Source organism: Bipolaris sorokiniana (assembly GCF_000338995.1).
Source record: "Bipolaris sorokiniana ND90Pr unplaced genomic scaffold COCSAscaffold_8, whole genome shotgun sequence".
Lineage (NCBI taxonomy): Eukaryota > Fungi > Ascomycota > Dothideomycetes > Pleosporales > Pleosporaceae > Bipolaris > Bipolaris sorokiniana.
The window spans coordinates 431,650-459,045 of record NW_006911902.1 but is presented as its reverse complement, the minus strand read 5'-3'; the positions used below and the strand labels follow the sequence as shown (position 1 = coordinate 459,045).

Genomic DNA, 27,396 nt, shown 5'->3' with positions numbered 1-27,396 from the left:
GACGTCATCACATACTACGCCCCCTGTGGAAGACACGAGATCGTAAGTCTACTTACAACATTTTCTTTTCTGGGCGCCCTTCTGATATCAAGTTTCTCTTGTAGCACGACAGTGGTCTGCTCTTGTACCCGCGACAATAATGGGAACATCGTGCACGCATGCACCGCTGCTTCTTATATCCCTCAGGCTACGGTGGCGCCTCAGCAGGACATCGCCGCCCAGAATCAGGACTTGATGAAGATCGGAACGTGGCTCGACAAGAAATGAACCTGGAAAGTGGCAATGATGACTGTTATCATGTGAGTTAGCTCACAGCGTGGGCTTAGGGAAAGGCGCTTAGGCGAAGTATGGAAATGACAAGCAATTTTGTTCTGTGAACTTTGCTGCTTAGTATTGTTAATATTGGGGTTCGTGGGACTTAAGTAATCTTTCCAGATCTAGTATTTAACTCGAGATATTTGTTCACCTGTTTTTTTCTTGCTGTGCCCAGGATCAAATGAGATCATCATCGATGTGCAGGGCCAGCGGCATCGGCAACCTCAATAGGCTCCACATGTGCATGCATGTTTTTGGCCAGTGCAGCATCCGGTTCTATTATGTCACGTGACTCACGCTCGTCAGGCTGCGGGGTATCCTGATCTTGTGATAGGGGCTCGAAATGTGCGTTGGTAACTCTCTTCTTGTCGATGCGTCGTCTCCATGGCTTGTATAAGAGAACACTGAGGCCACCAAATACAACGAACATACCGCATATTGCTCCGCCTATGTAATGTCAGTGCGATGGTTCACATTGAGCAAAAGCATAATACACACCAACAATGTCCCATGCATCGCCCAGCTTTTCTACACCATCCCAGAACTTGCCTTGGGGCTCAGCAACATTGAGAATCAAATTGAGGAACTGTACCGTCCCGATAATTGTCGCGACAATGACAGTGATGGCGGTGAGGACAATGCTATAGTAGCAAATTGCTATCGGATCGCGTGCAAGTTGGGTACTCGTATACAGACTCATCATCAGTGCGCCGTCTGCCGTATCAAGTAGACACATGCCCGCCGTAAACAGCAGTGGGAAGATCAAAATAAGCCATATTGAAGTGCCTTTGGTTGCTTGAATTGAGCTAATACCCAATATGGCAATTTCAGAAGATGTGTCGAAGCCCAGTCCAAAGAGTACCCCGAGAGGATACATCTTCCAAGGCTGGTCGACTAACTTAAATAGCCTTCGTAAGAGCGGGAATAAGCATCCACCACCCTGGATTTTGAACTCCTCGTGTTCACCTCCGGGATCGCTGGCGATCATCTTGCGCATCTGAACAATGAGCTTATACAGAATGTACATGTTCATGATGCCAAGTAGGAGTAGGAAAGCTGCGGACACAGATGTCCCGATGATACCGCCGATACGCTCGAAATTGTCAAACTTATCTGAAACAGCAGCAGCAGTACCGGCAACGACGAGAGATGTGGCTATTACTACCGTCGAGTGTCCGAGACTAAAGAACATGCCTACTGTGACTGGCCGTTGTTCCGCAGCGATGAGGCGACGAGTCATAAGATCGATAGCCGAGATATGATCTGCATCCAGGGCATGACGCAGACCCAGGGTATATGAAAGTATGACTGTCGAAATGAGCGGCGTGTGCCAGTGCTTCTAGAAATTAGTACTTTTGTTGTTCACTTCTAAAAAAATATCCTTCACCTACCAAAACGATACCGACGGCTGCCCAAACAAGTAAGTTGACGACAATGAGAGTGACAATGATGGCAATCGCGGGGAAGGGAAGCCGTCTTAGGTACGGAGTCTGTGAGTGGTATTCTGTAGCTTTCTTTGAGGCCTTGCGGAAGAAAGACGACTGGCTCTCTGGGCCCCCACTATTGCCGCCCACAATAGGCAGGCCCTGTGAAGTTGTCATCACTCTAGCCGTCAGTGTTGAATTGAAAGCCGTAACTGGGCTTCAGGACGACTAAAGGAATCGAGTAGGCCTCTACGAAAGGAACGCAGAGAATGGGGAAGAGAAGCGGGATGGCGTGTGGCTTCTGGAACGGGTTCATGGGATGCAATGGCGCTAGTGAGTGGGGTTCACAGTTCTTATCATAGAAAGACCGGGCCTACGTAGTGGGGTAGCTTGCTTATCATCACTCTTATATATCATCACTTCAATCTACTAGCAAACATGAATTTAGCCAGGCCTATATCGAGAAAATCTCCTCCCTTGCAGCCACATGTGGCGAGGCCTTGTATATTTACAATTTACGGAAGCAGAGCGAGGCATTGGTGCCCCCAAAGCCGAAACTGTTCGAGAGCGCGACGTTGATCTTGTATTGCTGAGCAGCATTCGCAACATAATTGCAATCAAATTCAGAAGCCGGTTCTCCAGCTTGAATGAGGTTGAGTGTTGGCGGGAGGATGTTCTACAAGTTATCAGCCTTTGTACCGCTGCGGCTCCTTACTTAACCTACATGATGTATCCCCAGCACCGTGAAGATTGCTTCCACACTACCAGCAGCGCCGAGCAAATGCCCCACTGCACCTTTTGTGCTGCTGACGTTGATCTCAAAGGCTGACGATTTTCCTTCTTCACCCAGCAAAAGTGCTTTGATTGCCCTGTTCTCAGCGGCGTCACCTAGAGGTGTACTCGTGGCGTGAGCATTAATGTAATCGACAGCACTTGGCTTGATGCCAGCATGTCGCAAAGCATTCTTCATAGCGAGACGTGGGCCCTGTCCGTCCTCGCGGGGTGCTGTCATGTGGTATGCATCGCTGGACAGTCCGTAACCAGCAATTTCAGCATAGATGCGTGCATTTCTTCTTTGCGCGTGCTCGAGCTCCTGCACCCGTTAGATTGACATAAGTTATGGCCAAGAAAGATGTACTTCAAGAACTACAACACCAGCTCCCTCTCCGATAACGAAACCATCGCGTTGTTTGTCAAATGGACGACTCGACTCAGTAGGCCGGTCATTGAATTCAGTGGAAAGGCTTCTAGCTCTAGCGAAGCCTGAAATAGCAAGTGGGTGGATACAAGATTCAGTCCCACCGGCGATCATGACATCTGCATCTCCAAACTGAATCAGGCGAGAAGCATCCCCAATGCTGTGCGCACCAGTTGTGCATGCCGTGGTTGCGGCGTGGTTTGGTCCCTTCGGTAGACCGTTAGTGACATGATCGCAGGTCGACGTAAACAACTCACCTTGAAACCGTAGCGCATTGAGATGTGGCCAGCCGCGAGGTTGATCAACAGTCGTGGTACGAACAGTGGCGAGACCTTCCGGTAGCCCTAAAAAGTCAGCTTTGTATGGTATAAGAAGGGGTTCGTCACTTACACCTTTTTCATATGCCACGGTAGTATCGTATACATCGTCTAAGCTACCAATTCCGGAGCCCATGTAAACACCCTACGACTATGTAAGTAGAGCACATACGAACAGTACCGGTACATCAGTACCGTAGCCTCGAGACTGTTCTCATTCTTTGGGTTCCATCCAGCATCCTGTAGAGCTTCTTCAGCGGCCACCATGGCATACTGAGCAAATCGTGCCATGCGACGCTCGTCCTGTTTTACTGTCAGTGGCTGCTCGAATAGTCTTTCGAGAACTACACGGGACCTACAGTAGGGCTCAGATGCTCTTTCGAATTCCATTTCCCCTCATCTTTCGATCCCTGTGGTACCAGGCCGGCTATCCGACTCGGAAGCAAGGCAAAATCTTGGCTGCGGTCCCTGATAGAAACGATGCCGCAGTGTCCATCGATCAGGCGTTTCCACGTTTGGCGGACGCCTGCAAAATTAGTGCAGAGCTTGAATGATGAATTGGGGCATAATACCTAGTCCCAAAGGCGTCACAAGTCCTAATCCTGTTACTACTACCCGTCGCATTGCATGTCAGTAAGGGTGATTGATGTAATAAGATGGCGATGTGATCAAAGTATAAAGAGCTAGCGCAGGACACGAGCCATATGTGGTTTAGCGTCTAGCGCGGACTCATTCGCAAACGATGCACTCTTGAGCAATAACAGAATTCAACCACGCCCGGTTTCGTACTAGAAAAGAGTGAAACCAAGTGTCTGACCATCTTTCTGCCACGAGATCATAATCTGGTCGTGTTGTTTGGCTTCTACATCCTCAAAATTTTCTATTCAAATTTATGTCTTAAGTGTTAATTTTATCTCTTTTTGATTACAGTTAGGCCTTGGGGAAAGTTGGCTGAAAGTATTTCACCATGGGATTTTCTGCGAGCGTGCGAACCTATGAAACGACAAGTTCTAGTCCCGTCGAATCAGGTAAGTAGAAAGGTATGATGATTCAATAAACACATGGGTTTCTTATTTTCAACCCAATTGACGTCTACATATGTGTCACCATATTAACAAACTAAGTAGCGAGATATTATCGATGCCGGTTAGACATCATACAGAGTATCAAATCAGTTTTGCATAGTTATCATATGTTGAATACGAACATCAATTACAATCCATCAGCTACTTAGACATGCCAAGGGCGCAGCATGCCAAAAAGCCGAAATCGCATGTAACGATGAAGGAAACTCAAGCGCCGCATTGTAAACGCGCAAGTCGAGTAATACGGGGAAGTTTAGTGCAAACCAGGTGAGCCAGGGTCTCTGCTACATAAACAGGTGTAATCACGTCATCGCCAAGACCTCAAAACCCTCGTTTAGCGGCAGATTGCGAGCATCAACACCAAAGGAATGACTCCCCGCAATGTGATTAATACGCCCCCACCTGCCTCGCAGGCTTTATACACCTTGCTTCTCGACCCATAAACACTACGAATATGGGCAGTTCAGAATTCGATAACGGAACGGCCAATGGGTCGCACAAGTACCGTAAGTCACTTATAAATACATTTTTATAGTCGCAAAGGTTGGGAGATGCAGCCCGTAGCACAGCGCATGTCACAGTGTTACAGAACAAGGATTCGACTACCTACGACTTGATCGCTTGCTGCTGGGTAACCGCACTATTTGGTCTTACAGTTCCCCTGGCTGCAGTTTTCCTTGACTCGAAAAAAAACTAATATTCTGTAGAAAGAGTGTCGTCACAGCCCGAAAACCCCTACGCTAAACTCATCCCCGACCAAACCATCGCTATAATACCCGAATTCACACTCGAGTCTGGCGTCGTGTTACACAATGTCAATGTTGCATACAAGACCTATGGAACCTTAGCACCTGGCGGAGACAATGCCATGGTTATATGTCATGCGTTAACAGGCAGCGCTGACGTAGGGGACTGGTGGGGGCCATTACTTGGAGGTCCTGGGAAGGCCTTCGATATCTCACGGTTCTTTGTCGTATGTATGAACAGTCTCGGAAGTCCATACGGGAGCGCCAGTCCAGTTACGGCCAAGGATGGGGATGCGTCATTGGGTCCCTATGGTCCCGAGTTCCCATTGACGACAGTACGCGATGATGTGAAGTAAGCCGAACAACCGGTTGTGGTTATCGAAGAGATCTGCTAACCAGAACAGTATCTTCAAGCTTCTCTTGGACGACCTTGGCGTGAAGCAGATCGCTGCAGTAATTGGAGGCTCTATGGGTGGCATGCTTGTTCTTGAGTTTGCGTACTTCGGAAAGGACTATGTGAAGACAATAGTGGCGATTGCCACATCGGCCCGTTATAGTGCGTGGGGCATCAGTTGGGGTGAAGCGCAACGACAGAGCATCTACAGCGATCCCAAGTACGAGGATGGATACTATTCCTACGATGACCCACCCTCCACTGGTCTTGGAGCGGCGCGTATGTCTGCCCTATTGACCTATCGGAGTCGTGACTCGTTCGAATCGAGATTTGGACGGAATACTCCTGATCTGTCTAAGAAACAGAGTATCAATAACGTACCACGCCCGACTACTCCGTCAAACCCCTCGTACGAGCACTGGGCGATACATAATGACGGACATAAGAATGCCGGTTCACCAAGGTCCTTGTCCAGAACGAACAGCAGTACTGCCATACCTGGCACTACACAAGCGCACACTAACCTTGAGTTTCACGATTCCTCAAACGCCGCTGCCCAGTCACCCCAAAGACTAGACTCAACAAGCAGTAATCAACGATTCCCGCGCTCGTCAAAATCTCTCACGCCGCACTACTTTTCTGCACAGTCTTATCTGCGTTACCAGGGTGAAAAGTTCATTAAGCGATTTGATGCCAACTGCTACATCGCTATCACCAGGAAATTGGATACACACGATGTTTCCCGCTACCGGTACCCTGATGGAGAGACACCCGAAACCCTGGACCCTGTGTCGGCCCTCCATCATGCGCTGTCTTTGATCGAGCAACCCACACTTGTGCTCGGTATTCAGTCAGACGGTCTTTTTACCTTTGCTGAGCAACAAGAATTAGCCGCGTATATCCCCAATGCGTCGCTGAAGACCATCGATTCACCAGATGGACATGACGCTTTCCTGTTGGAATTCGAGCAGGTTAACAACCATCTGCTTGGCTTCTTGAACGTTGAGCTACCGCAGATCATGAACAGGACGCCAACTCTGGACACAGCCGCACCTGACACGGACATGGTTGCCACCAAAACTAGTACCTTTGGTGAGGCAGAAGTCGACGATATCACGGCGTGGTAAAAGAAGCGCAATCATTTGGTTTTAGCGAGGCGTTTTTTATAGGGGAATTAGATTGCTGCATCGGTTGGCGTGCAGTTTTCGGCATATGCTTGAAAGAAACCTGTATGATTATGACGCGCTCTTTGTTTGATGAAGAGCCGAGGTTCAACCCCTCGTCAGATACCACCGTTGCAAAAAGCATATAAAGCAACGACAATTGAACATGAAATGATATATCTTTATCACCTTTGATTTACTTAAGGGGAAAATATAGAGTTCCGACTTTTCCCGTGACGTTACCAGCCTTCTCGGACCTTGCTTCTCAGTTCACAATCAGGGGTCTCTGCAATAGTCATTTCGAGCTCAATCGGTATCGGGGTATTGCAAGGTATCAAACTCCAATTGACTAGTACCTGAAAACTCTAGTTCCCTCTTCACAAGCCATTGGAATGCGTTAGTATTGAACAACTGCCAGTCCGAAATGTTGGCATCGGCCAAATGAGTCCGAATTTCCACACTGCCGCGCGGTCACGAGGGCTTCCGGATGTTGGGTACGGCAAAAGGAAAACACGTGGGATATGTAACTTTTGCTTATCTGTTCTCCACTGCCGAGACGGTAGCCGGCGTTAGTTCAGTACACCAGCGCTATTACAGTCAGCCCTGACGCGCCGAGCATGGGGTGAGCTAATGGAGCCTCTTGTGGGGAAGCGCGTCGGAGGATTTGATAAAGTGAAGCCCAGTTCCAGGAAATAGAGCCCCTACTTTTTCTGACTTTGATCTTTTTTTTTCTTCTTCACATTTCGTTTCTTTTTGCCTTTCGTACGAGTGTGAATTCAAAATGGAAGTTCCCACTACTCAAAAGGCGGCCGTTAAGCAAGGTTCTGGTAACAAAACCACCATTGTTATCAAGGACGTCCCTGTCCCTGCCCCCTCGCCTGACGAAATTCTTGTCAAGATCAACTATACTGGATTATGCGCGACCGATAAATCTCTCTTATACGACGAATGGCCCATCAGGATGACCGAAGCCACAAATGGCATTTGCGGCCACGAAGGCGCAGGCACCGTCGTAGCCGTGGGCTCCAACGTCAAGGACCTCTGGCAGATTGGTAATCGCGCGGGTATCAAGTGGGTCGCTTCTGTATGTCGCAGATGCGAGTTTTGCACAAATGGACAAGACGAATGTGCTTGCCCCAAGCTACAGAATAGTGGCTTCCATGTTGCGGGAACGTTCCAGGAATATTGTGTTGCGGACGGCCGGTACGCGACCAAGCTTCCGGACGGCGTCAAAGACGAAGAAGCAGGACCAATCATGTGCGGTGGTGTGACGGCGTACGTGGCATGCAAGAGAAGCAATGTCCGTCCGGGACAATGGGTAGTGGTTCCAGGTGCTGGAGGCGGCCTTGGCCACTTTGGCATACAATACGCAAAGCACATGGGCATGCGTGTCATCGCCATTGATGGTGGCGACGCCAAGCGCGATCTTTGTCTCAAACTGGGTGCAGAGAAGTTTATCGATTTTACAACGTGCGCCGATATCACGTCCGAAGTTTTGAGGATTACACAGTATGGTGCTCATGGCATTCTTGTCTTTCCTGCAACAAATGCTGCGTACGAATCTGCGCCGCATCTGCTCAGACCCGGTGGTACCATGGTGTGTGTGGGATTGCCAAAGGATCCCAATTTCGTGGCGGGTGCATCGCCGCTGCTGCTGTGCGCGAAGAAGTTGAATATCGTAGGTAGTGTGACAGGGACGCTGAAGGAGGTTGAAGAGGTATGTCCAAATTTAACCCAGAGTTTCGTGGATGATTAGTGCTAATGTGTGTTGTAGGCTCTCGATTTTACGGTTAGGGGACTTGTGCATCCTATCATGACGTACGGAGGGCTCGAGGATATCGACAGGTTTTTTGCAGATATGGGCGCGGGAAAGCTTGCTGGACGAGCAGTTATAAAAGTTGCTTCATAAACTTTTGTTTCTGTGTTGATAGATATGAAGCAAGAACCGGTCGAAGCGATTGTCTATCTGTAACATGTAGATGGCTGGCTGCTTGTGCTCATACGAATGAGATTTTTAGATTCCACTATTGTACCGACTGTGATAATTGAAGAGGATGCGTGATTCGAAATGTATTTTCGGAAACACTGAGTTGACGATGCTCAAAGTCTGCCACCCCCCCCTCAAATCCTTCATCTTGGACTGGTCTTCCTTCAGGCTTTGTTCACGAACGAAACATGAGTGAACAATATGGGAAATTCTGGGAGAAATGTGTTGCGATAGCTATATCTTTGATTGTGCGATAAGGGTATTCAGTCAATCGCTTGTGAATCAGATATTATGTTTGGAACAAGTCGAGGGATAACACGTTAAATGCGAGCCTTGGCAACTCAACGGACGAGATAATCGTGTGATATCCCTCTCGTAATCTTTGTTCAGTTTTGAATCATTCAGAAACTTCATCGGTTACTGGGGCCCATTCTATTCCATACGTCTAAATTGCCTTGAAGAACGAACGATCGTGGTTGTTGCAGTATCTCTGACTGCATCGGCGACAGCGAAGTCCGTTGATGGATGGCGAGGTCAACACTGATTCATCTATTCCTGACCGAGTTGCACCACGTAGTCGGGATTCAGTCTGCTCTATTCCAGTGCCAGTTTCCACTCATAGAAATACTAAAATTCCATTGCTTTCTGGCAATACTCTACCAAATCTGTCTAGTGTTCTGCCTGGTCAAAGCTGCTCGGTTTGGTGAAGTAAATGTCCGCACCCAAAACTATCAAAAACACCACGTTTAGTACGACCTCTGAGAACAGATTTTTTGAATTACGCAATTGACACTATATCCGAAGTTGGCGCAACGCAGTCTCCAGTGGGGCGCGATGACCTCGAAAGATCGCGTCTGGCTTTGTTCGGTTCCGACGCATGCAGGAGATCGCTTTCAAGGTATTCTTGCTTGGTTGGTTGAGAATGAGGCCCTTAAGAACAAAACTTCTATACTCGTCCTGATAACCTGGCCATCGATTCTCAATATCTTGCTTCAATTCGAAATACAAACACTCAAAAAAGATTTTAGATGAATCCATGAAACACAAATAAGAGTGCATGTATCCATAAATGTATTCCACCTTGCAACCAATGGTGTCGCAATGGTTTAGTATTTTCCGCGGATATTTAGGAAGCCCATGAGCTCTATCTGGACTATTGTACGAAAAAGGTAAGTGAGTGGGGTTGCAGGTATCTCCGCTGGCCCGTGAGATATTGTTGACAAACTGATATGATATAAGTATGTTGCTTAATTATGATGGACAATTGGAGCAGATCAAAGTCATGACTTACCCATGGTTTCATTTTTGAAACCAAGACAGTCCTCGAACACTAAGCCCATTGTTTGCTTCCTGGAACCAAGAAAGTCCTTGATCAGTAAGGAACTCACATATCTCATATTTTCCGTGGAATGCAGCGGTCTGTACTTGTAGTATTAGCAAATCTTTTTAGTTTGTACCAATGTAAATTTCCTATTCGCAGGGCAGTTCGACCGTCCCGATGCAAGAGGATCGAGAGCATTTACTCGTACGAGCCAACGGATCATTACACCATGGTAAGCCACACCATACATCGGGGTTGTGACATGTCTGAGACGAGAGAGATATGGCCAGTGAAACCTAAAAACACGTACATGTAACAGGGTCGAGCTGTTGATTTGACGGCTGTTCGGACGAACTTGCCCAGCTCTCAGCATGGATTTAAGCGTCACAAGACTCCCAGATTTGATGACCAAGGTAACTGGGTGATCTTCACCGATTATAGGAAAACCTGCCATCATGGGGGCTAGCTGATAGTACCCTTGCGATGTTGGTGCTGTATTGTAAAAAAGAGAAAGTCCAGGGAGACTTATGAACTTCTGGGTCGGCCAAAAGTGTACCTCAACAGAGGCATGACTATCTGATCAAGGTGATCCGCCGGTACGGTGATTCGTATTGTATAACTTGAATTTCGAGATTCCCTGAACTGCACTTGTAGTACCATCTACGCTTGTACGTGGATGTTGTGCAGAGGAGACTTTCACCATCATATCTCGCATTAAGTGGGCTTGCAAGGTGGGGCTTATGTTGCCTCTCCAATGACGGATCATTTTCTGTGTTGATCAGAGGACCCTCTGAGCATGTGTCGTGCAGTGCATCTGATTGATTCGCTCCAAACGTGCGTTGAGCGTAAGTATCGAAGCTGACGTCGTGTGTAATCATATCATGAAACTCCCTGAGTCGGATTAGCTCTGTTTCCCTGCGCGTTTCCACATTATCGAGTCCCTGTTCAACAAGAGGTGTGTGGGTCCTCGTAATCTCTTCGCAGACTATTTTTGCGATGGTGTCGACACTCGAGGCAACGATGGTGGTTTTCGAATGGACGGCTTTCATCTCAGCAGCCATGTGATCAATCTTCTGCTCGGTTCGTATTGAAGTCTGTTGCACTTATGAACTGAGTTTGTTGAGTTTGTTATTAGCCTGCTCGGTATTGCGGGCTAGTAGCGAGCCCCCAGCGTGCATACGCTTCAGCCTACGAGTCGTGAGTCTAGCTTGTTGCGTAGCTACTGAAGTAAGAGCATTATGCAGGCGATCTGAAGAAGATTGCATTTCATGGATGTTGGTGACGATATTCCTGGAATGCGACGGCAACTTGGCATGATTTTTACCTAGCTTCTGCATGTTCGAGTTCACTGTCACGAAATTGTTCGAAGCGGCGATATCGGAGTGGCTTTGGTCTGCGAGAATCTTTTGCGTATCCTGGCGTATGCGTAAGCTGTGCTGTCTGTACATAGTCAGCAGATATAGATGAGAAGAACAGTCTTGCTACCTTCCCACGATCTCCAGAGCAACAATGAGACTGGAATTTCGTCGGCTTATACGATTCACGACCTCTTGCATCTCGCGCTTCTTCAGTACCCAGCGAACCTTTTTTGTGATATATTCTAGCAGCTTTGGAGGTAGAAGCTTTTTCACAGCGAGGATATCAACATCGTAGTCTTCCAATGCCCCGATGATGGTCTCAGAGAGATTCTCAAACTCCTTAAACGCGTCGTGGAATTTACGAAACCGTACGACGTATTCACACAAGTTGCGCACATTGGCTTCGACATCACGTAACAATGCTACCATTAATCAGTCATCAATATAGGTGAGTGGGTATCATACCATCCCATAGCAATTTCACATCGCGGTCCGTACCCTTGTAAGCATCGAGAAACTTGCAGACTTCGCCGCTCATGCGCAGGGCCAAGTCGGCCAGCTGAACGACAGTAGCAATTGTTGCTAGCTTGGCCATTTCTGCGGAGCTAACATGATTCTCGAGATGGCATCACAAGACTGGAGCAGATTGTATCTTTTGAGGAATAAGCCAAGAGGACAGAAGGAAAAACAACAAATGCGTGAGAGGCATTGTGTCAGGCTGATGCAAGCCTGATTTCAGGCACCCACCACAGCCAAAATGCTGGATACCGGACGGCCTCGTTGGCGGTTGCGTCTTAGTTGAATGCAGGTAGCGCATAACTAGTGATACACGGTGTTCCTGAACATGGGTTGAAAGGCTTTTATCGTAGGAGTAGAATCAAGGATGTGAAAGGTTGCAATGCTGACAAAAACAATGGAGGACATAAGTAAGGATTTCATAGCTTGATTGATTGTTGCAGGCACAAACACCCGTCGATATACATAGACCGATGGTTACACGACTGGGTGGGATAAGAGCGAATCAGCCTGATAACAGCAGAAAAGTGCTCGGGTCAACTATGCATCAGGTCATGCATGGCCCCCAATTTTGTAAGCTGAAGTGATTTCAATATCATGCTGAATGCATGTTCTAGTACTACGCCTCGCAAGGAAAATGTTGACAGTAAGACAATTGTTGTATAACGCCTGAAAGTGAAAATCATGTTACCCCACACCCATATGATTCTCCATACTCCTAAATAATTACCACTGCTTCTCCAGAAAGTGCTTTGATTTAACGCAACCCTCAGATTCAAGGTATTGCGATAGATGTCATGGCACTCAGGCACTTCCTGCAACCTCTCCAAACCACTGCCTCAAAGCCCCAGCAAGTACACCCGGCAGTTCCCTCACATCCCTCACGACCAGGTAATACCTGAATGGAAACTGTTCCATATACTTGTGCCTCACGATCTTGCCTTCAGGCGTGAAAATGACTGATTCCAGATCTAGGATAGATGTCTTCGGTTGCTCCTTGACTGGCGCTGGCGGCTGCGCTGCGGGTTCATCAGACAGCTTTGGTGCAGATACAGAAGGAGCTGTAGCCGAGCTATCGATGACAATGAAGACAATCATAACGCGCTCTTCTTGGGCTTTGCGGATAAGACGTTGAATCTCGGCGTGATTGTCACAAATACCATCACTGACGATGAGCATCAATTGCCAGAGGTCTTCGCCCGCAGAGCTACTGCCCTTCTGTCTGGCGTCTTTAAACAACTCCAGACTCTTGTCGACTAAGCCTCTTACATTTGTCTTCTTCGCATCAAAGCCGAACTGCTCGAAAACTCGTACTCCAGCTTCGGACGTAAAGGGCTTATCGAAATCATGGGCGACATTAACTTCATCACCGAAGCCAATAACGCTGACTTCGCCAACTTCCAACATTGAAAGAGAGCGAGTGACAAGCGTGAGGGTTTTGAGCGCAAGATTGCTAGCTCCGCTATCAGCCATACTGCCACTGTTGTCAAGCGCAATCATGACTTGGTAACTTCTCTTGCTTGGCATGCTGCGTCGAAGCCAGATCTTGTCTCGTTTGTAGCCTGATGCGATGTAAGGAATGATGCGCTTGAGGTTGAGGCGCTTTCCAGTTCTGAAGTCACCGCGAAGCTTGGTAGCAAGGGTGGGTGCAAGAATGAGACGGAGATGTTCGGTAAGCTGTTGAGAGAGCGAGTGCGTTGACGCCTCATGAGCGAGCCAGAGGGCGCGAGCAGATGTTGGGTCCATGGAAGACGGGTCAAGATGTGTTAGAGATAGCTGAGTCTCGATGTTGTCGGCAGAAGAAGTGGTTGATGCAATGTCATCGTCGAGTGAGATATCATCAGCCATATCCTCATCATCGTGCTCAGGCAGTGGGCGCTGCTCTCCGACAAAAGCTTGCGGCTGACCTTCCATTGCATTGGACTGTGTTTGTTGTGCCTCCTGATCCTGACCCTGATCATCCTGCGGCTCGGCATCCTCCATATCAACATCCTTATTAGCTCCAGTCAACTCATCATCGTTGTCTTCAGGCCGAATGGGCATCTTTTCCTCTTCCTCATTCATTGGCATTGCCATATCATGGTCCAAAGCCTTAGCCTGATCCTCGTTCGCGGTGCCTAGAGCTTGAGTATCGGCTTGTTGCTCCTCGTCTCCAAGATGCTCAAAGTCCGCATCAGCCATATCGATCTCTTTGTCAATCTGCTGTGTCTGAGTTTCGTCCTTTTCCTTGGCATCCTGGATCCGCTTTTGCTGATTGTACCACTTTTCCAGTACATCACCCAGCTTCTTGAAAGACTGCTTCTCATGAGTTTCTTCAGGTTGTTCGCCGTGACCACCAGCTTCTGGGGCTGTTGTCTCTCCAAGTTGGCCTTCTTCAGTTGTAGGTGCTTGTTGCTGTTCGGTAGAATCTCCTTCTTGGCCTTCATCTTGATTCGCAGCGCTAGCAGAAGCTTGTTCGTTTTTGTTCTTGTGTGCCTCTTCATTTGCCTCGATACCAGCGCCGGCCTCAGCATTCAAATCAGCCTGGTCGGTATCTTTTTTGTCACGCTTTTCGTCTTCTGGAATTTTATCGTCCGGCAGTGGAGCGGCGTCATCATCCATTGGCTCGTCAATCTCCTCTTCTTGTTCGCCTTCAGGTTGTTCTTCATCTTCGATGTGACCAGATGTCTCTTTTTCTTCTTCACCCTCTTGTTCAGCAAGAACTTCTTCATCCATGGTATCAGGGAGATCGGGCTCGGCCTCAAGATCTGGTTGATCGTCAGGGAGATCATCATCCATATCCATATCGCCAAGGTCGTCGTCTTTCTTGTCTTGGTTGTCTTGCCCATCCATGTTAAGATCTTCAGGGAGATCCAGTGTCTCTTCTTCTTTTGCATTCGGGTCCATCTGCTCGGTCTCACCAGCTCCAACATTCTCTTCCTGGTCTTCACCTTCCATTTCCATCTCTTCATCCTCTTGACCATCTTTCTTTTCGTCCTTCTCCTCCTCTTCGCCGTCTTCGCCGTCCTCGCCGCTCTTTTCTTTTTCTTTCTGATCAGAAGCAACCTGCTCGTTCTGATCCTCTGTACCTACATCCTCTTTGCCCTCCTTGTCTTTCGCGTCCTCTTCTTTACTGCCATCATCCCACATCTTCTCGTCGACAGCGCTAGGGCCAAGATCATCAACACTACCAACTTCGCTCTGCGCATCGTCGTCCCCTTCTTCACCAGACTCATCGCCCTTCTCTTCTTTTTCCTCCACCTGCTCGCTCTCACCTTCCATTTCCTTGTCTCCCATGTCAACGGCATCTTCTTGTTCCTCGATACTGCCCTCTCTTTCGCCTTTCTGCTCTTGTGCTAGATCATCCAAATCTTCGTCATCTTCAATGTCTTTGGAAATATCTTCAGCACCTTCGCCCTCACCCAGACCAGTTCCCGACTCGAGCTTGTCATCTTTGCCCTTCTGGTTGTCGTCAGACTTTTCCGAAGGTTGACAGAAGCCTTGCGTTCCAATCTGAATGAAAGACTTTGACAAACGATGCAGCAGATTTGCTGTCGATGCATGCAATGCATCGAAGCGCTTCAAGATAGATTTGTGACATGCCATATACTGCTCAAGGATTGGCTTGAGAGAAGAGAGCAAAGCTGCCATAGATTTCAGATTGGCGTCCTTGTAGAGTAGCTGAATCTTATCGAGTATTGACGTTAAGCTTTCGCTAATCTGTGGCGCATGTAAGGAATTCAGAGCACCAGAAAGTGCTTGCTCTTCCTTGACGAGCCAAGAAGCATCGTCTGTTGAAGCGGGGATGGTCTGCATCGCTACTTCGATATCCTGCATTGATCCCAGAACAAGATCCAAAGAAGAGAACACTTCTTTTACATGAGCATCGAGTGTGGTGTGTGGGTTCTCTCGAGGTAGAGCAAGGTCCGTACGAGGATAGTCGAACAAAAATGGTTCGATATGCCGAAGGATTGGTCTTATCATGTCACTACCAGCATGCCATTCCTGGAAAGCGTTCCGAAGATCCGCCAAGTGAATATTGATGGACTTGGTCAAAGCTTCATGCGATTCAGATTGAAGATTAGGCGGTAACTTTGGGAGTTGGTCACGCAAGTCTGCAAGCTCAGAGGTCTTGACAGCCTTCTCTCGCATCTGGTGGATCAGACGGTCAATTTCATTGGTCTTTCCAAGCTTTGCCTGCGCGTTGACAATTTCTGTACCGGTTGTCAACATAGCAGAGAGCCATCGAAGCTGAGTTTGGGTAAATGTGGCAGCTTCGAGATGTTCTTCGTTCACCCAAGCAATATTTCCAAGATCCGGATTACTAAGCTCTGCAATTGTGGAAAGCGGAATACGGATCTGCTCAAGGCATTGTGCAGCTCTGCTTAGTATCATACGCTGTCTGAGAGATGCATGCAGCAAACCCTCTAAATAGCCAATGCTTCTTGCTACGTCGTTCGGAGTTAGATCGCCAGAATGCTCCCTAGTGACTGAACGGACTTGCGGCATGATGTTGAGAGCTTTGTGTAAATGGTACTCTGCTGCTCGTCCGATATCCTGGTCACACCTAACTAGCGGTATTGTTGAAAGAATTGTCGAAAGCTCATCCTGCTTGACCAGTGTATCTACACTCAGATTAGAGTTGACACCCATTTGCCGCAGTTCCTTCATGGTATCGGCATAGAGTTTGCGTTTTTGTGTCTTAAGATGCTGAACAGATGCCTTGTTTTCTTCTGTAAGTGTGGTTGGCGTGGCCTTTTGAAGCTCAACAATTGATGTCGAGAGCTCACTGATGAACTCGCTAATGTATGAAGCGCCATCCACAGAATCTGCCTTTGGTGTAGCAAGATTGCGCATCATGGACGCAGTGATGCCCAAATTCTTGAAACGCGCTGGCCGCTCCATCCATCCTGGTATACTACTTTCGCAGATTTCAAGTGCTGCAGGGTTGACGGCTGTGCTGACTGCCATCAAGGAAACATCCTGCAAAAGGTGGGTTTCATCAGGGAAGCCCGCCCTTGTGATGCTGGATACGGGTTGGCTAAGTATCGCCCTGAATTTGCGGACTAACTTGGTGAGTTTCCTGTGGTTCGTTTTCGCACTCTGTTTCAGCACCTCAATGTTCGTGTCTTTCCAGCTGGCAAGCTTGATCACGTCTACAATCTGCTTTTCCAGACTCTGTCGACCTTTGGCGATCATTTCGTGCACCGGCTTCTCGAGGCGTGAGTAGTAGGCAAGGAAATTGCTTAGCGACGTATACACAGTTCGGAATGCATCTACATCTTGCATACGCATGAACGCGTGTTCACGAAGTTGTTGTAGGAGCTTGATGCGCTGTTCAAACTGGCCAAGGGTCGTTGTCTCAAAGAAACCCTCCAATGACTTGAGTAGTTCTTTGGCATGAACTTGAAGACCCTTGTCATCATCAGTGCTTTCCGAAGCAGCAATGATCATTTCGTATGCCACGCAGAACCAACTCTTGGCATCACTCCGATACTTGTCTTCTTCCATGTCGAACAGCCGTGCCCAGGTAGTGAGCTCAAGTTGTCGCCAACTGACAAGTAGTTTGGTCAGATCATCGTACAGTCCAGCAGCACTGTACTCTTTACTGGTGACAGTTTGCCATTCATGCATATAAGCATGGAGTTTCTCGGCTTTGGTAATGAACTTGGCCACTGGATCAACGTGTCGGAACTCAAGAGCTTCGTCGCACGTGCGTAGAACGTCTGAGAGTGTGGCATGCTCTGGCCACACATTCCGAATTTGACGATAACGAGATTGAATACGATGTATGAGCGCAATGAACCGCTTGGTCTCAGAAAGATTGGAATCGAAGTAGAAGTTATAATGTCTTTCTGCATGACTTGAGGATAAAGCATTGATCTTCTTATCCAAAGCGAGGTAGATAGCCGGGAGCGCATCTTCGTGTTTACTACCGTGTCCTCTACCGTCCGAAATACGGTTGAGTTCAGCGGTGCACCACTCTAGCAAAAATTTTATAGAGTCTGAAGCGTTTCTACCGTTGATGAAAAGTTCGGAATGAATATCAGCAAGTCGAATGGCATAATCTCGAGAATTCGATGGTAACGTGGGCTGCTTGTCCTGTGATTCTGGTTCCGCCTCGTAGTCGGGAAAGAGGGTTGGATCATTCTCATCTGTGTCATCGTCTAGCCCTCGGTACGTGTATAAGCTCGAATTCTTAGCTTCTTTCTCTTGATCGTGGAGAAGTTTGGTCTTCCAATCGCCGTACAGACTAGCGAACAGATCGTGCAGTAGATTCCTGGCTACGGGGCGAGCCAAAGTTTGAGGATCTGTGCTTTTAAGGAAGAGCATGGAGTGTAGAGTGTGCCACCTCAAGTCTACAACGTGGTTCGACTGACCCAAACCTGCCTCCATAGTCCGCAAGAGCAACTCTGGCTTTTCCAAAGGCTGCGACTGCCCAAAGAAAGGGGTTCTCGATGTGATATAAGAAATGCTGTTTCCGGTAGCATTGTGAAGTGTCCTCTCTTTTTCCATCTGGCCCAGTATGAGACCAACCTGAAGGCATACAAGGAACCCGACTGCAGTGTCTGTGATGTCGTCATACGCTCGATAACCTTCAGTCAGGCGCTGCACAATTCGAATAAGATTTTGTTGCAGCGTTTGATCGCAAATAGCTTCTTCCATTGAAATGGAATGATTAAGGAGAGGCTGTATAGTACTGAGAAGGTTTGTGAATTCGCCTTGCAGGCTGTCAAGCTCGGATATAGCAGGGCGGACAATTGCTGGTACTGGTGGTTCTTCACCCATATTGTTGATAGTCTCCTCAATCTGCCGGATGTGAAGGCTAGTATCTTGACCAGTGAAATCGATTTGAAATTGTCTCAAAGCACTCAATGCGTTCAACAGAGTGTCCTTCTCGATGCTAAACATGTTTCGCTCGATCGTCGGCCGTAGGGCAGGGTCATGTGGGTAATTAGGTACGTACAACTGGAGTCCGAACAAACCCAGCCGTACCCAAGCAGCAGCGTCTATAACAGAAGTAGAAGCTTTAAAGTAGGATTCTATACCGTGCTCCAGAGTTGATCGATATGTCTCGTGAATGTTTGTGTCGGGGAAGAACTCTATCCGGCTTTGGTCTACAATTCGCAGGACTTCATTCGAATGAGATGCGATAAGCTGGTTGTAGATTTTGGTATAAAGATCCCTCAGGGCATTGTTCTGGCCGTTGGTTATGAGATTCGCATCCAATGACATCTGCTGTGATAGCACTTGGAGTTCGATCTCAAAACGGTCAAGCTGCGCGAGCTTTACATCGTCTGCTCCATAGAGTTTCCTAATCACTGATGTATGGAATCGGTCCTGAATTACCATCGTATTCGCTGTTTGGCGCGTAAGGCCCAGGTAGCGGTAAAATTTCGCAAATTGCTCCGATGCACTCTGAGAATCTACAGGAATGTCGTGAGAGGATTTTGTCGGTCTCCGGGCAAAGAGAGATGACTTGGCTCGTGTGGCTGTAATAACAGCTGTGGGAAGTATGTTTTGCACGGCAGACTCGTCTTGACACGCGACATCCAAGAACTGGCATAGACCTTCGAACTCTTCCTCAAAGTAGGGTGTGATGAGCATGCTGTCTTCTCCAATACCTTTCTCAAGCTCTTGGATTGCGGCATTGAGTGCGGTGACGAGCTCCCGAGCATCCACTTGATCTCTTCGAACTAGGTCCAGGGAACTGGCGATACGTTCGCGTATCTGAATCATTTCATTTACGCGAAGAATTGACTGCCACATAATAGCATCGAATCTATCAGCCAAAGCCTCTAGCTCAAGAATAGCTGCCAACTGTTGCTGATCCTTGGGTGTCGATGGCTTGAACACACGCCAGATGCGTTCCATGCCTAGTCCCGTTGTCAACTGGACATCGGCCCCAAAGGTACCAACCTGCTTGGAGAGAGTTACGGAGAGTGTCTGAACAACAGGGAGCGATGAGTCGGATTTGGGAATCGCAGACGCTAACATCTTTAGATATGTCTGGAACGTTGCGCGATCGAAGGTTGGAGCAGTGGCAAGCTCATGAAAGGCCCAAAACATTCTCCTCAGTGGCTTGAGGAATGCGATACCAATTTGCTGGTCTTCTTGGAGTGCTTTCCAGAATCCATCGATGAGTTTTATCAGCCCTTGGCAATAAGCATGCAGGAAAGCAGGCAGCTTTTGCTTTTCCTTTCGCCGTTCAAATCGCGCAGATGGTAGCTCTTGAACAGCTTTCTGCATGTTGTATAGGTCAAGCATGACTTCATAAATCGATGCACTAGTTATGCTGAAGTCCTTGGATGCTTCCGTTTGACTGACAAAGAGCTCGTTCAGCAAAGGATGGAACGGAAGTAGCTGCACTAGTGTACCAGTCGCAAGTCGTCCTGATAGCGCCTGTGAACGCGGCCCCCATGTACCTGTAAGGAAATGCACAATATGTGAAACTTTATCCCCCAGTAGAGCTGCCGGCTTAGCAAGGTCCAATTGCATGTCGTTGTTGTTGGCAACGCCATTCGTTTGACTTGATGCATTAGACACGAGCCCTTGTCGAACTTGGTTTGTGAAGCTCTTTAGCAATTCGTTATCTTGTATAGTAAAGCTCTCGAAATGCTGCTGCAAAGTCATGGAGAGGTGTTCCTGGTGATTTTGAAAGCTGCGGAAGCGATAGCTAGTTGAGTCGAGGGCGTATTGTACGACCGGTTTATGAACCACCTTCTTGTCTTGATCTGACTCAAGCAGACATATCTCAACTGCTCTGTTGCGCATAGCTCTGGAAAGCTCGCCGTATTTTGGGTCCATGGTCATGAAGATGCGAAAGTTGGGATGTGGTCGCACTATGCGCGCCTCCCCATCGGAAGTCGAATGTTCGTTGATAGAAAGATAGCCGTTCGGTTCCAGTAAAGAGTTCAGTCGATCAAGAACAGCACTTGAGCAGAGATTCGCGTTGTCAAGAACCAGCCATTTGCCTTGCTCGAGCGCTCGAATGAGAATACCATCAACCCATTGGAAACGAGCGCCATCAATCTGCTCACTTGAAGCCTGAAGTGAGCTTTGTAAGTTTTGAGCCAGCATAACCCCTTCAACATCGATAGTTGAAATTAGGTCAAGGATTGGGCGCAAATTTTCAGTAATACGCATGGCGGAACCTGCTTGGATGAATTCCAACAGTTCGATGTAGGCTGGCTGAGGCTGCTCAGAGGCTGCAATGTATCTCCGGACCATTGCCTCGACCTTCTGGAGGCATTGATGTACTTCTCGCATAGGGTCGACCTGCTCATATCCACCAACAAGATCCATCGCATCTACATCTGCATTCATGGAGAAAGTGACAAGGTCAGTGCCAACATAACTTGCTAGCTGGTTAATCACGGCAGTTTTGCCTGAGCCCGGCGGACCAACGATAATGACTGGCCAGTTTTGCTTGACACTGACTACGAGAGCTTCCATGGGTCCGAGCTGAGAAACATGAAGTGGTGACACGGCATCTGAACGGGTGACAGCGGCATCTCGAGGAAGCAGACCAAGGCCTATTTGAATGGCGCTCGGACTCAAGTTGTGGAAGAGGCTCATTCGAGAGTCATGGGCACCATATTGGCTTTCAAACAACTTGAGCAGTCGATTGCGGTCGTTTTCGGCTCGGAATCTCTGCACAAAGATAACATCAAGAAAGTCTCTTGCTGACCCTGGAAAGTCAGTTCTGGCTAGGAGCTGAAGCCAGCGCAGCGTATCTCGTAAATTGAACTCCCATGGGGCGCCAAGATTTCCAAAAGCGCGACGATTGACTACTTGCTCGTCCAACTCAGCCACGAAGCGGATTAGTTTGGTGACTTCTTGCTTTTCGATGGATGGGAAGATCTTTTCGCAGATGAGGATCAAGTCTTCTGGTCGGAAGACATCTGCGTATACCACTGTGAATCGGTTGACAAAAGAAGCAGGCAGACCTTTGCGGCCGCCACCTTGGTGATGAGGGTTCTGTGCTGCGAAGACCCTGAAATCCGGATGCTTGTGGAATGTCTGGTCCAACTCAGAGATATATACCTCACCACGATGGTCAAGTACAGCATTGAGACCTTCAAGTACCGACTGAGATGCCAGATTCATTTCATCAAGTAAGACCCAATCGCCACTCTTCATGGCTTTGAGGAAAGATGCATCGCGCCAGGCGAATGTTCCCGCAGCTCCACCCTCCACTGGTACGTCAGAACCAAACAGATCCATCAAATCTGTCTGCTCAGACAGATTGAGTCGTGTCAATGGCTTGCCAATGGCTTTCGCAAGAGCGGTCACGAGCGTAGTTTTACCCACACCGGGATTTCCTTCCAGTAAGATTGGCTTTGGTAATTGGAGTGCGCGGACGACGCGCATCGCATTGGACTGTGTCGTTGGAGCTTCAAGCGCAAAAGTAGATGCTTGCGACGATGCTAGCGAGAACTTTGAAATTGAGAAGGCACCTAGTTGGAAGACTTCGTCCGTGTTCACGATGTCGATAGGACCATAGTACATGGGCGTGATATCCGTCCCCAGTAGCTGGCTAAGATGGTCGAGGCATGCCTTTTTCTCCGCATTGATTGTTGATGCAGAGATTGCCAAAAGTCCTGCAGGATTAGCACCAAGGGTATCGATAAAAACCATCGCAGCGCCATGCACAATGCTAAAAATCGGGTTGTGATGGGCAGAGTTATTCACAAACGAAACCCATGCTAGAGTATCACGAATGGATATGGAGGAAGCGACCGAGGTATTGTACTTATCGTTGAACCATTGCGAAAACGATACAACGACACCAGCATAGTTGACAAGTTCCGGCTTCAGCTTTGATCGTACAATTTCCAAAATGTCATCGAGGTCAGACATTGCCGGAACCCAGATTTCAGTAAAGCGGTTGCGAAGCGCGGGTGAGAGCTCTTTCTTGCCATAATCTCCACCTGGATTCATGGTTGCAAGGAATTGGAAGCCTTTGTTTGCTGTGATCAAGGAGTCTATAGGCCCCTTTTCGGCAAGTAGGATAGTGCGAGATGGCTCCAAAACACTGTTCAAGCGTTCAAGAACAGAATCATCAGCCAACGAAATCTCATCGAGAAGGAAGTAGTGACCTTGCTTCATCGCATGCACTAAGCTACCATCTGACCATTCGAACAACGCTCCGGCTTTGACTCGGTGGACTTGTATATCGTTTCGGGTCTCAGCCGGTATTGAATCAGGGAAACTCTTGACAACACTATCATACAGCGACAGCAGGTCCTCGTATCCCATTGAGTGTGGGTCATGTTGGAGGATCTCGCTGGGAACGTTCGCAAGGCTCTCCAACACTTTCTCCTTGACCGATTCTTCAATGGCGGCTCGATTTCGGATAGGTCGCTGGGCACCAATCAAGTCACCCGTCTCAGTGTTCTGGTGAGCGTTAACAACGTGAAGCCGGTTGTTGAACTGATCTGCAAGTAGCTGGCAGACTGTCGTCTTTCCACATCCCGTTTCTCCAATGAGCAAGACAGGCTCCTTGTTGCGAAGCGCATAAGCAACAAGAACGGACAGCCTGCGCATCGCGCGAGTCCACACCACATTGCTGTTGGCAGTCGAGACCCCCTTGCCAAGGCCCTCAATGTTTGACAGGCTATCCACACTGAATAGCTGGTCCTCGTCAATTGTCACTCTGGGGCCCCTCTCACTCATCACAGTCTCCAAAATCTTCTTGACTGCGACACGTTCTTCTTCTTTACGGACGCGTTCAGCAAGCAGCATGTATCCGTTATTCGCAAGGTCTTGGATTGTGTCTGCTTTTCGCTGAGCCCATCTGAACAAGTCTCGAAGTGTGGCGAAACTCTTTTGCTCAAAGATACGATTCTCTTGCCGCAGAATAGACAGTTCTCGGTAAACTTTAACAATGCGTTTGCACCATGTCTCAGGAATCATGGTACGGCGATGCAAGATTTCAGTAAGCTCTTCCACAGGTATGTCGTCGAAATGCAATTCCAGAAAACGGTTACGGAAAGCTCTTGATAACACTTTGCGTCCACCGTAAAGACCTGCTGGGTTTTGCGTAGCGAACAGCATGAAGTCTTCGTGGGGACGAATGATTTCCTGCGTTTCTGGAATTAACAGCTCACGATTGTCATCAAGAAGACGGTTGAGTGCCTCAAGAACATCCGTAGGTGCCAGATTAAGTTCGTCAAGCACTATCCAGTGACCCTCCCGCAAAGCTCGTACAAGGATACCCTCCTGGAAGATGAGCTTACCATCGGCGCCAGAAATGTAAGAACCGAGATATTCCTGGAGGTCGGTATGTTCGTGATTATTGATTCGAACAAACTTGTTACCAGATCTTTTGGCCAAGTACTCGATCATACTTGTTTTACCTGAAGAGGTAGGGCCTTGTATGAGTACTGGATACTTCCGTGTCGAGGCCGCTCGAATGAGATTGTTCATGTTTCGCTGCACGAACGGTGTGATGATGTAATGTGATTGCTCTTCGACTTGATGTGCACCTTGACGAAGCCAGTAATGGCCCTGTTTCACATGTCCTCGGCCATCTGACGGCTGCTGGAGTGGCTTGCCGAGTTCAGCCTTCATTGATGCTTTCTGAGGGAACAGATACTTGGTAATCAGAGGGGCAACCAAATCTTCTGAAGCTTTGCCTAGGAACGTCAAGAAACTCATATGGAATCCTTCGTACAGCGCTCGTCGGATACTGCATAGTGGTGAGATGTCTCGGGCGTATGAAAGTGTTCGTGTTAAAGTTCGCAAACTGAAATGAGCTTTTTGGTCTGCACCGTCCACGAGCATATTGGCTTTGGCATGCCTCTGGATCTCAAGGTAGAGACTGGTAACATCTCGTGCTACTCGAACAATTGCCGGGTCTGTACCATCACCGCCTAGGTACTTCTCTACAATATTGCGTAAACTCTTCTCGTCACTGTCTGGACTTTCAACGTATAGCTCAGTGAATCTCGACCGGATGCCTGGAGGTAGGTCTTTCTTGCCTACGTCTGTTGCGGGGTTCATAGCCGCGAATACCCTGAAGTTCGGATGCGCAACTACTCGCTCAACATTGCCAGTCTCGGTCAAAAGAATGGACGGATTACCATCCGGGCCGCCGCCCAAGAGATCCGTCAGCGCCTCTAGAGTGTCTGAAGATGCCAAATTGATTTCGTCGAGAAGTACCCAGTCGCCATTTCTCACTGCTTTTACAATGTTACCCTCGAGGAAAGAGAATGCGAATGCTTCTGAGCCACTAGCGAGCTGAGCTTCGAGATTTTGTAGATCAGATGCGAACTTTTCCCATCGTGCAGTGGGGAAGTTCGCCGGCAAAGTGTCAGTTTTCCGCTTCTTCTTAGGCTGGCCACCTTCAGGATCTGGGGATGAAGTGTGCGACTCATGCTTTTTTCTGGCTGCATCAACCATCTTCAACGCCTCGCGCCAAAGTGCACAAACGCGATTCCACTCGCCCTTTGCTACACGCTTACCCAGCATCTCGAGAAACCGCAAGTTCTTCTTCCTCGAAAAAGTAGTGTCGAAAATCTCATCGAATTCATCTTTGAGTGGGATGATGAGACTGCGGACATTGACCGGTTTGAAACCACCGAGCAAGTCTCCACTTTCACTTTGCTGAGACAAGTTGAATGCTACAAGCTTGCGACCAAGCTGCTCTGCCAGATACTGGATGCAGGTTGTCTTTCCAGTACCTGTCTCACCAACGAGAAGAAGCGGTTCTTGACGATCAACTGCTACAGCAACTTTTTCCAGTAAACGCAACGTGTAGTCGTTGGTGGAGAATGGTCGTCCGGTGCCTGCTTTTTTCGACGACTTATGCTTAGATAATCTGGCGCGGCCTATCTGAATGGTACCGGAAGATGTTGTCTTCGATGGTAAATGCAGTTTTACCTCCCGGTTTCTCAGTAGATGATCGCGTCGCTGTGGATCGATATGGAGCTCTTCGGCCACACAGTCCATTACCATCTGACGGGCCAATTCGCTACGTAAGCTTCCTGCAAAGCAATCAAAGGCCTCCATGAAGATGTCGTCTTTCTGCGCGTCACTAAACGTGGCTTGTGCGAGTAGTATGGATATCCGATCGCACCACTTCAGAAGGTCTCTTGGAGTCAAAGCACGAAGTGAAGTTCCGTTCTCAGATGAGAATTTTGCGTCCGAGTAGAGGTTGAGAAGTCGAGCATAGACCTGCATAATACTGGACAGATGCTTCTGCAATATCGGGTACTTTTCGTGTATTATGTGTCTGAACTCATCCAATTGGGACATTCGAACTGTAATGCAGTTCCAAAATCGATGGCCTATCATGTTTTGACGGGGTACGATCTCCTGGCCTCGTGGATTGAGAGTACTCCGCATTGTCGCAATGATGCGGAATCCTCGCGCCGCTCGTATGGTTTCTCCCCGGCTAGGAATGAGAAGTTCACCGCGTTCTATTAGAGGCAAAAGTGTGCTGATAACCTCGTTTGGTGCTCGATCCAAGTCTTCGATGAAGATCCATCTCCCCTCTCGAACAGCTGTGGTCAAAACACCTGCCCGCCAGCTGAACGTCCCTGGTTTTGTACCAGTAGTGTACATTCCGATCAAAAGCTTCGCATCACTTTGCTCGTTAAGATGGAGAGTAACCATTTTTTCCAGCTTATTCAACTGCCAGGCAAAGTGACGGGTAAGGAAAGTTTTTCCAGACCCGGCAAGACCAGTGAGCAGAATTGGACTCGATTGAAGGAGACCATGGGCGATGTTCTTTAGATTGGCTTCTGTGGTGGCTGTGGATACAAGTTCAGAAGGCATCTCCTCCGAAGGATGTCCATCTAACCGGGGCAAAAGGACGCCACTGACGTTGACCGTGTAAGGCGATAGTTCTTGATCTATAGATACAGAACGCTCCGTGGCGCTCTCATTCTGCCGATCCATGTTCTCCTGCAAATCTTTCCATCTCTTTTCTTCCCATAATGATAGGAACCGGTAATCGATTTGACGTCCTTCCCAGAATCCGTCAATATCTCCGCCTCCAACTATTCTTTTGATCCTCTCTTGTGTTGCATAATCTGCTGTATGAACATACAAGCAAAATACTCGTACAGCCAAATACCGTACAACTCGATCTTGGTGGCGAAACAGACTCTCCACAACACGGGGCCGTACATAGTGAGAGAAAGTCTTGCAGTCGTAGCTGAGAAGTCGAAAAGTTCCAAGCAACACTTCGACCAAATCCGAATCGCGCAAAGTAAGTGTCTGCGCTTCTGAAGAATTTGCAGCCTGAGGGCCAATTATGGACGAATTCGAATTATTGTCCAAAAAACGTTCCACGTGCTCGGCAAGATGAGGCGCAAGTGCTAGAATTCGTCCAAAAGCCGCCACTTTGGCCTCTGTGTCAGCGCCAGACTGGATCCAGCGCGCACACAGCTCTGTGAATAATAATCCACCATGTTGAACGAGAATATCGTCCGTCGAACCAGGCTTCAGCGCCTCCGTGGCAAGCGCAGTGATGTTTACCATTTTACCAGTGTTGCATGATTTTGTTCTATCCATGTCTGTAGAGACTTTCGGGGCGCCTACCCATAGTTTTGACGCTTCAATAGGACAGAAAAGGTGGTGTT

At 48.2% G+C, this 27,396-nt stretch overlaps 6 protein-coding genes across 6 annotated transcripts; 2 read left to right on the top strand and 4 right to left on the bottom strand.

The window, feature by feature from the left end:
- Positions 1 to 505: 505 nt before the first annotated feature.
- On the bottom strand, positions 506 to 2,007 carry COCSADRAFT_143651 (uncharacterized protein; the record flags this gene model as incomplete). Its single annotated transcript, XM_007702433.1, has 3 exons — positions 1,707 to 2,007; positions 814 to 1,651; positions 506 to 762 (listed from the first exon to the last, which is right to left on the bottom strand). Exons 1-3 carry the CDS (start codon positions 1,914 to 1,916, stop codon positions 506 to 508), a joined length of 1,305 nt encoding a protein of 434 aa, XP_007700623.1. The 5' UTR covers positions 1,917 to 2,007.
- Positions 2,008 to 2,119: 112 nt separating this feature from the next.
- Positions 2,120 to 3,889, bottom strand: COCSADRAFT_329032 (uncharacterized protein). The gene is made up of 8 exons (XM_007702432.1): positions 3,827 to 3,889; positions 3,614 to 3,780; positions 3,450 to 3,557; positions 3,328 to 3,399; positions 3,195 to 3,281; positions 2,878 to 3,144; positions 2,464 to 2,829; positions 2,120 to 2,415 (listed from the first exon to the last, which is right to left on the bottom strand). Exons 1-8 carry the CDS (start codon positions 3,876 to 3,878, stop codon positions 2,248 to 2,250), a joined length of 1,287 nt encoding a protein of 428 aa, XP_007700622.1. The 5' UTR covers positions 3,879 to 3,889; the 3' UTR covers positions 2,120 to 2,247.
- An 826-nt stretch (positions 3,890 to 4,715) lies between these two features.
- Positions 4,716 to 6,852, top strand: COCSADRAFT_37317 (uncharacterized protein). The gene is made up of 3 exons (XM_007702201.1): positions 4,716 to 4,845; positions 5,047 to 5,437; positions 5,490 to 6,852. The coding sequence occupies exons 1-3, from the start codon at positions 4,794 to 4,796 to the stop codon at positions 6,604 to 6,606; spliced, it is 1,560 nt and encodes a 519-aa protein (XP_007700391.1). The 5' UTR covers positions 4,716 to 4,793; the 3' UTR covers positions 6,607 to 6,852.
- Positions 6,853 to 7,423: 571 nt separating this feature from the next.
- Positions 7,424 to 8,551, top strand: COCSADRAFT_91429 (uncharacterized protein; the record flags this gene model as incomplete). Its single annotated transcript, XM_007702431.1, has 2 exons — positions 7,424 to 8,359; positions 8,417 to 8,551. The coding sequence occupies 2 exons, from the start codon at positions 7,424 to 7,426 to the stop codon at positions 8,549 to 8,551; spliced, it is 1,071 nt and encodes a 356-aa protein (XP_007700621.1).
- Positions 8,552 to 11,542: 2,991 nt separating this feature from the next.
- On the bottom strand, positions 11,543 to 11,903 carry COCSADRAFT_62865 (uncharacterized protein; the record flags this gene model as incomplete). Its single annotated transcript, XM_007702314.1, has 2 exons — positions 11,543 to 11,730; positions 11,774 to 11,903. Coding segments are annotated over 2 exons (318 nt in total), but the record flags the coding sequence as incomplete, so codon positions are not given.
- Positions 11,904 to 12,247: 344 nt separating this feature from the next.
- Positions 12,248 to 27,295, bottom strand: COCSADRAFT_181786 (uncharacterized protein; the record flags this gene model as incomplete). Its single annotated transcript, XM_007702430.1, has 2 exons — positions 12,248 to 18,707; positions 18,771 to 27,295. The coding sequence occupies 2 exons, from the start codon at positions 27,293 to 27,295 to the stop codon at positions 12,629 to 12,631; spliced, it is 14,604 nt and encodes a 4,867-aa protein (XP_007700620.1). The 3' UTR covers positions 12,248 to 12,628.
- Positions 27,296 to 27,396: the final 101 nt, after the last annotated feature.

Excerpts from the sequence above, each read along its gene's own strand:
- COCSADRAFT_329032 (XM_007702432.1), bottom strand. The coding sequence starts at position 3,878 with ATGCGACGGGTAGTAGTAACAGGATTAGGACTTGTGACGCCTTTGGGA. Across the intron at positions 3,558-3,613 it reads AAGAGCATCTGAGCCCTACT|GACGAGCGTCGCATGGCACG; the intron begins GTAGGTCCCGTG and ends ACAGTAAAACAG. Across the intron at positions 2,830-2,877 it reads CTGGTGTTGTAGTTCTTGAA|CTCGAGCACGCGCAAAGAAG; the intron begins GTACATCTTTCT and ends CGGGTGCAGGAG.
- COCSADRAFT_37317 (XM_007702201.1), top strand. The coding sequence starts at position 4,794 with ATGGGCAGTTCAGAATTCGATAACGGAACGGCCAATGGGTCGCACAAG. Across the intron at positions 4,846-5,046 it reads CAATGGGTCGCACAAGTACC|AAAGAGTGTCGTCACAGCCC; the intron begins GTAAGTCACTTA and ends AATATTCTGTAG. Across the intron at positions 5,438-5,489 it reads ACAGTACGCGATGATGTGAA|TATCTTCAAGCTTCTCTTGG; the intron begins GTAAGCCGAACA and ends TAACCAGAACAG.